Genomic DNA, 11,634 nt, shown 5'->3' with positions numbered 1-11,634 from the left:
ATTATTATTATTATTATTATTATTATTATTATTATTATTATTATTATTATTTGTATCCCGCCCCTCTGAGAACAATCGGGGCGGCTAACAAAGTTAAAAATACAAAACATATAAAATCCCTGATACCCTCCCTTTTCAACAGTGGAACCAATTGCCTGGAAATCATTGGGATATACTGATTCAAATATCATTGATTTCCATGAGTCTCCTCTAAGTATTATTAAATATAGATCTAACCCATTGGACATTAATGCATGGATAAATTATACACAACAGCAATGTTGATCCAGCCTAATGTGTGGCAGAATGGATTTGCAACCTGTAAAGACTCATTCATTTGTATTACTTTCATCAAAGGTTCCTTTGAAATCCTTTATCCAATTGAGTTTATTTAGTTAGCTGATACATTCAACTGTGTTAATTTGTCCGTAAACAAATGCATTCATTTGTGTTTGTTAAAACTGAAATAATTTATTTGTTTTTATTTTCAAGGAACATGTGACTACGTGTTCACCCTTTAATCTAGCCAGGTCTCACTGTTAATTTCTTGTCTTGCCTTCTATTTATTATTATTTGAACTTTTTGCACTATTCAGTCTACATCGTAGAATCAAAGTGGACTGCAAATCCTACAGTACCACCTGAGAAACTGGTGCTTATCTGCAATGTATCTGAAGAAGAAGAGGAGGTATCTGTCTATTGGAAAAAAGATCAGAAAATGAAAGGAAAAGGCAAGGAGTTGGAAATCACAGTCAAGGAGCCCCTCGATGCTGGCAATTACACTTGTTGGAATCATGTCACACATAAACTTATAAGTTTCACTGCCATTTTTATTAAGAAGATTGGTGCTAATGGAGAAATAGCTGACCCAATTCTCAAAGCCTTCAAAGGTAATTCCATGAGCAATATAGTTTTTCTATATAGTACTACCATATAAGTTGTTCTTATGTACAGTGAAGTTGTTTCTGACTTATGGCAACCTTAAAGTGAACCTATCATGGGTTTTTTCCTGGCAAGATTTGTTCAGAGGGGATTTTCCATTGCCTTCCTCTGAGGCTGAGAGACTGTAACTTCTCAGTGGGTTTCCATGGCTGAGTAGGTATTCAAACCCTGGTCTCCTGGAGTACTAAGTAAATATTAAAACTACTGTGGCTCAAGGACTGCTCCATAAGGGGAAAATATGAATGAGTACCATATATTATTATGCAACAACAGCATGTGACAGTCAAAAAGGACTACTGTTTTAAAAGTATGCATTTTTTTTATTTACCCTAGGCACAAAGGATAGGACCTTCTTCAAATGTACTGCAAACAACTACTCTGGCAACTTCAAGTGCTTTTGGACATCAACTATCCAAGATTCAGATTTGCACTTCGAGGTTGTAATTGGGAATCAAGCAAGGTCAGGGTTTTCATCCTCTTTTCTTTCACCCTCTTACATCATTTAAACAATATGCTGTAGAGAAGGCCATGCCACCCTTATATATAAGTGTATAAGGAAAGATAGATGCAGAGATTCCAGTACAAGGCACCTGGAGAGACAACCAATGAGAACTCGAAAACCTCTAATGGCCTTGAGTCTTGAAATGAAGCTGTGGCAGTAGAGCACTGAGTCTGAATGCTAGTCTCAGCAGGAGCAGACTTTTCAACTCAATGCATCTACATCAGTAATGGCTTTCAAGTCAGCAGTTGATCATCTACATTTCTTGGGAATGCATACATTTACATTTATTGGGAATAGTCTTTGGATTTAGGCCAATGACATTGTGCAGTAACTACTGATGAATGGAAGGAGACAATTAAAGATACAGGTGTCCATTAAATCTATCTATAAGATGAATAAAGTGCCAGTTTCAAACTCTTTGTGTCAATGTACAGTCAGCCTTCCACATTGGCAGCTTTGACTTTTGCAGATTTGATTATTTGCAGATTTGATTGATATGTTCTCTCTAGAAATCTCTAGGTCCTCCAGTGTCGGTCTCAACTGGAAGTTGCTCATAGAGTCACACTAGAGGACCTAGAGATTCCTAGAGAAAACACTTCTTCAAGTATTTGTAGGTGTTCTAGCATAATTCTATGGTCAACTTCTGGAAGATGGTGACCATACAGTTGTGCTGGAGGATCTAGAGATTCCTAGAGAGATGTTCCCTCAGGTTAAAAATAAACAATGTTTTTTTATTTGCATTTTTTTCCCACTTTCACAGGGGTCTTATGCCCCTAACCGCAGCAAATGTGAAGGGCCCACTTCACTTCTCATGACCTGGTTTTATACCATCTGACACTTGGAGACAGGGAAGGTTAAGCCTGGGACCTCACCTCATTGGCTTTTTCTGTCCAAAAGTGGATTTTCCTGTGACTCTGAGAAATCTGGGAAATAGTCACATTAACTGATTTAGAGGAAATGGTGGGGAAAAATTAACTCAGCCTCATCTTGGTTATGAACTCAGGTCCAGAGGAAACATAATTTGTGAGAAGCCAGAGCCAGAGAAGGATGATACGGGACGGAATCATGAAGAGGATGAAGTAAAGTACTCAGTTTCCTGTAAAAAACAAAATAATTGCTCGCTCACAGAGGAGTACCAACGAACCGACATGATTCTAAAAGTTTTCCATGGAGCTGTATATGAAAGCCACACACACACCTTCTTGATCAAAGATATATGTAAGTTTAATTTAGTAAAGGCTGGGAAAGAAAGAAGTAATGAAACCCTTGTTCAGGAAAGGGTTTCTTCATTCATCTACAATATTTGGTATTAGCACTAGAGGGCAGCATAAGATCTCCTATCAGCTTCAGTTCCTCTGCAGTTCTTCCAATAAGAATTCTCTCTCTCAAATCAATGTTTCAGAACATTAGGCAAATTATATTTTAAAATTTGAATAATTGTAAGAAATTACCAAATCAGTAACAGGATGTCTAGTAATCATATCTGAGTAATATATCTATAGTTTTTTGTGGGTTTTTCAGGCTATGTGGCCATGTTCTAGAAAAGTTTATTCCTGGTGTTTTGCTTCAGCTTCACCATTCCCTGAAGATGCCAGCCACAGATGCAGGCAAAACATCAGGAATAAACTCTTCTAGAACATGGACACATAGCCCAAAAAACCCACAAAAAAACTATGGATACCAGCCATAAAATCCATCAATTTCACAATATATCGATATCTTCATAGACTGATTGACAATTTTGCTGTCATTGTTGTATGTCTTCAAGTTGTTTCCAATTGATGAACCTATCACAGGGTTTTCTTGGCATATTTATTCAGAGGGGGTTTTCCATTGCCATCTTCTGTGGCTGAGAGAGTGTGACTTGCCCAAGATCACCCAGCGGGATTTGAGCCCTGCTCTCCAGGGTCATAGTCTAGCACTCAAACCACTACAGCACACTAGCTCATAGGCTAGTTCATTTCTTGTAATAGATTTCCCCCCTTTTTGATCATACATTTATAAAAGTGAAAGCATAGTAAAATGCCAGGCATACTCCACTTCTCTTATACAGAATATTCAAATCAGTTGGAATAGTCAATTTTATCTGCATTATTATTTAACGTAGAACCCCCGCTTCCTTTCAGAAAAAGCTGATGTAAAGCCAGATCTAGTGTAATGCAAAAGCCAGCAAGGCACAATAATTTAATGTGAGTCCTTATGCAATAGCACACTGATTTATATAACACTACATGGTTATAACACTATTTAACTGCCATTGCTGCCTCCATGGGGGTTTCTGGGGTTTGTAGTTTAGTGAGGCATAAGAGCTCTCTGGCTGAGAATTCTAAATGCCTATCCCTAAACTGCAAATCCCAGAATTCAACTGGAGGCATCTATAGATGTTAAAGTAGAAAAATAGTGCTGTTACAGAGTACCGTGATATTGTCCAGTGACAAATAGACTGCTGCTTTAGAGGGAGAGGACGATATAGCTGCTCTCAGCAACATCTCAAGATGTAGTAGGTCGTATAATCAGTTTTGCTGATCCCTTGTGTTAAATGGGCAAGACTTTCCTTTCCTCTGTTTCACAACATTATGAAGAGTTTTTTTTACTGCCTAAATCTCAGCATTAGTAGACCTATGAAATCCAGTGCTAAATGGTAAATCAATACTTAAGTAAATCCCATTGATTCAATAAAGTTGGTTTAGCACTTCGACTGGAAAACAAATGGCCCTCCAAGTGTTGTTGGACTACAAATTCCAGCAGCCCTAAACCAGCACAGCTAATGTTGGGAGTTACAGTACTAACAAAATGTGAAGGGCTGCACTTTGTCCCCACCTCCCCCATCATTTAGGCTGTACTGAGTAGACCTGCACATGCACATGCACAAGTGCACACACATACTGATTCTTCTATAGTGAGGTAACCTATCAACCCTAAAATACATTCCTCAGCTACTGAATATTATTAATACCAATGAGATTCAGCGCAACAGAATTACTTTGGTGTGTATATAGTAAAACTGATGGTTATTTAATTTGCTTTCACAGTAAAGCCTGATACTACTGAATGCTGGATTAACCAAGCTGGCCTATTGACATGGAAACCACCAAAAACCTGGAGCACTCCTCATAGTTATTATGGACTAAGATACCAGATCAAAACTGTTCGAAATAAAAAAAATGTACAGGTAATCATTGCATGATGTGCTTTCTTTTAAGATACGTTGATGCATCATTCAGAGGGAATGTTAGTGTTAATATGTTTCAGCATAAAAAGGCATAAAGGCATCCAAAGGCACAATTGCACGATTGGTTTATAGCATCATGATTTTTAAAATTGTTTTTAACAATGTTATTGTAAAGTTCTAAAATGATTTTATCTATGAGCTGCCTTGAGTCCATTTCTGGGAGAAAGACAGTGAATGAATGAATGAATGAATGAATGAATGAATTTAGCATTCATGGGTACCATTCTGCTTCTTTGGATGAATTATACACTTTCTGTCAAAGGTAGATGCTGAATAGGAGCTATAAATGGAGAGGAACTATGGGAATGAGGATAACTGATGGACTCACTAGATGATCTTTTGGCTTATTCAGGATATAAGCATTTTTGTTTATTTTTCTCTGTTTTTTAATGTTTGTTTTGTTTACTTGATTAGTGTGGTTTTTTGATTCTCTTCTAACCTTTTGCATTCTAAATGCCACTGGGATGCTTACAAATCATGATATCAATATTCATTATATTTTAAAGTGACATTTAGCCCTTGCCTCTCCTTTAAGGGGTTGAAGACATCATACCTGGCTCTCCTCTTCCCCCACTTTATATAGTATATTCATGTATATACTATAGGTCATGCTGAGGGAGCATCACTCATCCAAGATCATGCAGTGGATTTCATAAATCTAATCTGCACTGCATGAAGTTCGCTACTGCTTTAACTGCCATAGCTCAGTGCTATGGAATTTTGGGATTTGGAGTTTTGTATTTAGCCTTTTCTGTCAGAGAGCTCTGGTGCCTCAACAAACTACATATCCCATGAGTCCATAGCATTGAGCCATGGCAGTAAAAATGGTTTCAAACTGCATTTCTGTAATGCAAATTAAATCATAATTTAGTGGGACTTGGCTGTGGATCTTCCAGCTCCAACGCTCTAACCACAAACACAGACACAGCCATTGTTTCTTGCATCCCCAGTATTGTAAGTAGAGGTACCTTGCATCTCAATATAGCAAGCATAGATCACTGTGGTCTTTCTTATTTCCCAATAATAATGATGGCACCATCATCAGCCCTTTCATTAGCACCATCACTGGGACCATCATTGGCCACTTTTAGGTGCCAAGTTAAAACATGGCTTTTTATTACAGCCTTTCAGACTTAATCTTTTACTTATTCAAGTGTACACATTTGAACTGTATCCAAAGGAATCTTGCACCACCTTTGAGACTGTGTGAAAGATGTTGTCGCATAAGCCTTCATGGACTACCAGATCTACAAAAGCTTATGCTACAATGTATTTTGCTCAGTTAGTGCTACAAGATCCCTTTGCATAGTGATATTCCACAGTAACAGAGCTATGTCTCTGAATGTTAACCCCACAGAAAGCACGTTTTAATGGTTTGAGCCGTTTCTGTTGTTTTAACCTGATGATGCACTTAACATCCTTTATCCTATTTAAATTATTCTGTTGTTTTTCTCTGGAATTGTTTTAAACTGTTTATAGAGTTTGAATTGTGCGCTGGCTTGAGAACTCGTATTAAAGGGTAGGATAGAAATATTGTAATTATTAAAAACATATATACCTCAAGTTTTCTGACCCAAATCAAATCCACTGTTTTCACTGAATATGCTAAAGGTGGGGACATGGTAAGCAGGAGGATGTGGGTCCATCCACATGCAATAAACTGTTTTTTCTCAAATATACTTTATATAAACTTTATGCATGTATTGTGCTTTTATTTTCAGATATATGAAGTGACTAATGATGCACTAAATCAAACTGGAGATCTTCTAGCCTACTACAGGAAAGAGTGTCAATATGGATGTTGTTGTATTCGATCCAGGGATCGCTATCACAAAAATTCTGCTTGGAGCGACTGGTCTGAGCAGTGCAGGTATGACTAAATATACCATTGATTTCAGCATCAGATAGTACTTATTTCAGATTTTTCTAGTGCCCTGTGCCCTAGAGCTGTGGGTCAGATTCGGACAAATTCCAAATCTCTAAAGTAATGAGGAGGAATTGAAAAAGGTTCAGATATATAAATTATAGCAGGAAAGAACAGGAAACCTGACCTCATGCCACAAGTTACATTAAGTGTCCTCCATGAAATGGCCTGAAATTGTGTACAGTTATTGGAAAAAGTTTGATATACCAAGGATTTCACAGCTTGATGTGAACAGTTTTTGCATGTTACTGTCAATCCAAATTAAGCAACACAACATATGCTTTACTACTAATCTGAAATAATTTTAGGCAGAGCAAGCTTCCTTGTGTACAGTATTTTAGTTCCACTAAACCTTATGGTGCATTCTTGCCTCTCCTGTGTACATTCCACCTATGCACAATTATTCTATGACTGATTGAATGAGTGAATTATATCATAGCGAAACCATTTTAGGGTCAAAATTTCTACAGTGATATGAATGGCATTTACTTGATAATGTTTGGATATATCTTCGTGCCCCATCTCATGCTCTCTTGCAATTTGAATAAAATTTAATTGTACTCAGCCTACCACAGTGCAAAGTGCATAGTGCTCAGTTTCTGTTCACCTTGTAAGAACAATGCCAGGTAATATCCCCTTTCTCAACATTTTTCCTTCAAAGCAGAGAAGGGGAAGGCAGGGCATGTCAATTATCTATAACTTTCTGAAAAGTAAGCCTTGCAAATCCTGTATTGGTAGAACAATTGTACTTAACCAGGGTCTAGAGTGCTTAAATTGAATATAACTGAGCTGGTTGAATTGAGGTCATATAAATCAAGATTATAATCTGTAAAGATTAAAGCCACAGTTCTTTATCACATACTAAACTACAGAACCACCTTAATGTAGCTAAGTAGTGTCTCCCAGCCCAATCCCCCCATCTCCATTTAATGGGTAGCAGCAACTGTGAACCACAAGGGTCTGATCCTCTATTGATCAAGAAGCACCTGGCTGACTATCATACCCTCCCTCATGCATGCAATCTCTGATGTGAATCAAAATTAGGGTGTTTGTTGCAATTCTCCTGCACACAAAAGATGCTCATAGGAAGGTGAAGGGGGAAAATATCAGTCTGTGACTTCCCAAACAACATGGGAAGAGACTCCTGTTGTTCACAAAGGTTTCTGGCCAAGAAGTGGGGATTGGGGAACTTTCACATTCCCTGTATTTCACTAAACTAGTGAATACAAAGGGACTGCGAATATGAACCAGTCTCAGATACTTAGCTACTGTGGCTAGTTCTGGGCATAACTCAAAGCCATGGATAACACATACAAGCAATAAGGGATGACAGACATGCCAGATATGTATGCAATGGCAATTTCATATTTTAAATATATCTTTATTTTCCTTTAATGTTTCATTTTACTTTTCAGAGATGATTCTCACAAGAATGACAAACCACACATCCATGAGCATATTGCAAATATAGAACCATGCAACTGTCAGGAGAACTGAGATTGAAAGGCTGCTGGACAAGTGCAGTTTACTGTTGTACTTGTTATTTATCCTTTATACTTGAATATGAATCATACCTCAAGAATTTCTATTCTTAAAAAAAGCTAGCACAGTTTGAAAAACAATGCATTCCTTGATATCTTTATACAATTTGGCTGATTGTTATGGATGTAAAGGCATGACAATTTCTAATCCACAGAAATATTAAGAGTACATTGTGTCGAAATCAGTGATACTTTCCCAAGAAAAAAATTAAAGTTTCTTGCATTCAGGGATTCTGAACCAACTAATTTATTATAAATATACTGACAAGAACAATGCCAATAATTCATAAGCTAGCTTACTATAACCATGTTGTTGTTGTTGTTGTTGTTGTTGTTATATTAGTGCTGTTAGTATTTATTATGAAAAGGAAAAGGAAAAGAAAAACTAAATTCCAAAGAGCCATAGTGTGATGGTGAAAGAAGCACACAGGAACGTAGACATGCTAAAAGATTATATAATGACAGTTAACTTATCCTAATATGCAAAGTGTTTTGGTTCATACTCCATTTAAAATTATCACTCCCATGTTTAGCTGGGAGATCAGGTACACTTACAAATTTTAACATCTCTCCAACTAGCAGTGTGTTTCTCCCTACCTCTCTGCAGGATGGATATCTAACATCTGTCAGTCTCATCTAATTTTTGGAATGTACCTACCAGTTTATCACAATGTGAGATCATACAGTGTATAGATCATGAAGCAAGAATATTGTGTTCAGAAAGTGAACACACACTCCGATTGTGTATGAAAATGTCAGTCTTAATTGATGTAATTTGAATCAGTGTTTTATTATTGCGGATGAATCAGTGTTTTATTATTGTGGATGATATTTATTTGGCATAGTCACTAAATGAAGTTTACATGTTTAGAAACAATATACCATCACTACTGGATACTATGAATTAAAATCTTTACTTATTTCATTCTCACAAGCAAGAACAAATAATTTCAAAGGTTTTTTAAAGATAGATTACAAGAATTTTGTGCTTCATACACACACACACACACACATTTCAGGACATTTATACAAAAAGTGTTTCTGGAAAAATGTGAAAAATAAATTTTACCCACAAGACTGTGTGCATCTGGTTATAAATTATTGGTCTTATGAAGAATTAATTTTGTTTAAAAACATTACATTTTTATTGAGCCAGAAACTACAATCTTCCTCATCTTTTTCCAAGCACCACTCACAGCTTATGTGTATTAGGTGTCAGAGATTGGAAATACTACTTTTTGGGACAATAGCTACCACCCGCCCCATTCCAGTATGGCTATATTGACTCTTCTAATCTATAAGCAAAGGAAGGGAAACCCTTCTTTTATTCATGTACAATAACAAAAGTAAAATGTTATTTTAGAGGAAATTATCACAATATTTCTGAGAAACATGTATGAGACTAGAACAGTCTTTTTCTGTATCCTTCAATGTAGTTCATTTGCTTTTATTAAAATGAAATAATGTTCAGTTAATTCCTTCATAATAATATTTTTCTATTCTTATATCTATTATGAAACTGTTTTAAAGAATTAAACATGGAACTATAAATTTTGAACTTGCTCATACTGTATGTGTCTTTTTCTTAAAAAAACACCCTATTTTTATGATAAAATGCTATTTGAAATGACATCTTAATAAAAGAAATTAGTGTTATTAATTTTATGCAAAGGGTTGTCCATTCTTCCAAATGGAAATTAAATGAATGACCTCCTAATGGAGGGAATATCTGCATCAGTATCTGCTTGTCCGTCAAAGAGATTATCCACACAAACTTTCTAACAACTTTTATTTTTATGTGTTTTAGCCCCTTTTGGCTGTGATAGCAAGCCCAATAGTGAACCCAAGTTTTAAAAGTGTCTTTTGAAAACAATCAACAACAACCATCCTTTATAATGAGATGGAAAGGCAGGCCTCCAGATGTTTTGAGCCCCAAATGTCCCAGATATCAAAGTAAAGACACTTGTAGTACAAAATATCTGTTGAACCAATCCCCACCTCTGCTGCTGCAAGAAAAGAAAAGCAAAGCAAAAGGCAATAGCTGCCACACTACTGTCACATAAAATCACCAACAAAACAAGACTAGATGTAATATCATTCATTTCTTATGATTGGGCAGTTTTGGAGCATGGCATTTGGAGACAGTGGCATCAATCAGTTTGGCATGACCCAGTGTGGTAATTCATGGTGTCACACACCTCCATTGACCTCCTCCCATACCACACCATACAGAATCCTTAGTAATGTTTTTTATATTTATGTTACTCATAAATCATAATTTCTGTATATTACTGATTGCAATAGTATTGGTTGTGATATAAACAACTGGCAAAATTAAAATTAAGCCTTTAAATTACAATATCACATGCATTGCGTAAATGCGTTGGTTGAAGTGAAAATTTGATGTTTTTAAAGAAAAAATATTTTTAAATCATTATTATTATTTTTAAAAAGTATACAATTTAAAAACTGGTGCCTCTCCTTTCTCCTCCCACTAAGCCTCACCCCACTCACATGATCTCTTCAGCATTTTAAAGAGACACAGGTGAATGGCACAGCCTCTTTCTGTCCAAAGCCAGATATATGAGGAGGAGTGGTGTCACACACACCCCTTAGGGCAGGGGTCGGCAACCCCCGGCCCACGGGCCTGATGCAGCCCACAGAGGTGGCAGGACCGGCCCCAGCCTGGTCCTGCTGCTGCTGCCGCCGCCTCCTCCTCCTCCTCCTCCTCTGCCCCAGGCCGCACAGCCCTCCACCTCCTCCACTGCGCAGAGGAGGAAGAGGAGGGCCGCGCAGCCTGGGGCAGAGGAGGCAAAGGGGAAAGCCCCACACCGACATCCCTGCCTCCCCGCGCCACCCCGTGCTGCCCTCCCTACCTCCCAGCGCCGCCCACCTCCTCCGCCACCGCCGCCCCCTCTGCCCCAGGCAGCATGGAGGAGGCAAAGATGGAGGCAGAGCGCCACCTGCGCGTGCATGCGCCATCCTCCCCGCGGCCTCCTCCCTCCTTCCGGGCCCTGTCAGAGGCCCAAGCCTCTGAAGGAGCCAGGCAGGAGTGCGGGGGATGCCCACGAATGCGGGCTCCCTCCTCCCTCCTGCCTGGCCCCCTCAGAGGCCCAAGCCTCTGAAGGAGCCAGGCAGGAGCGCGGGGGATGCCCACGAATGCGGGGATCGTGGGTGGCCTCCTCTGCCCTTAAAAAAGTCCTACATTTGAAAATTATGTCCTACATTTGTATTGGAGGTCCTGGGTTATGGCAACCCTAAGGAGGGGGGAAGAGAAGAAGGAAGAGGAGGAGAAGGAAGAGGAGGAGGGAGGAAGAGGAGGAAGAGGAGAAGGAAGAGGATGAGGGGGAGGAGAAGAAGGAAGAGGAGGAGGAGGAAGAGGAGGAGGGGGAGCAGGAGGAGGAGGAGGAAGAGATGGAGGGGGAGCAGAAGGAGGAGGTGGTGAGTGGCCAGAGGCCTCAAGGTTTTTTTAAATTTTATTTTGTGTGCTTTAA

The 11,634-nt window shown here is 38.5% G+C and overlaps 1 protein-coding gene across 1 annotated transcript in view; it reads left to right on the top strand.

The window, feature by feature from the left end:
* The window catches only part of LOC121920389 (interleukin-12 subunit beta-like), a 24,987-nt gene that overhangs the window by 1,352 nt on the left and 12,001 nt on the right, over positions 1-11,634 (top strand). Inside the window, exons 2-6 of the mRNA XM_042447523.1 lie at positions 596-889; positions 1,275-1,401; positions 2,447-2,661; positions 4,476-4,615; positions 6,397-6,545. Coding sequence (XP_042303457.1) covers positions 596-889; positions 1,275-1,401; positions 2,447-2,661; positions 4,476-4,615; positions 6,397-6,545 — 925 coding nt within the window. The remainder of the gene's footprint in view (positions 1-595; positions 890-1,274; positions 1,402-2,446; positions 2,662-4,475; positions 4,616-6,396; positions 6,546-11,634) is intronic.

This window comes from Sceloporus undulatus, chromosome 2 (genome assembly GCF_019175285.1).
Source record: "Sceloporus undulatus isolate JIND9_A2432 ecotype Alabama chromosome 2, SceUnd_v1.1, whole genome shotgun sequence".
Taxonomy (NCBI): domain Eukaryota; kingdom Metazoa; phylum Chordata; class Lepidosauria; order Squamata; family Phrynosomatidae; genus Sceloporus; species Sceloporus undulatus.
This window is presented reverse-complemented; position numbering and strand designations above follow the sequence as displayed.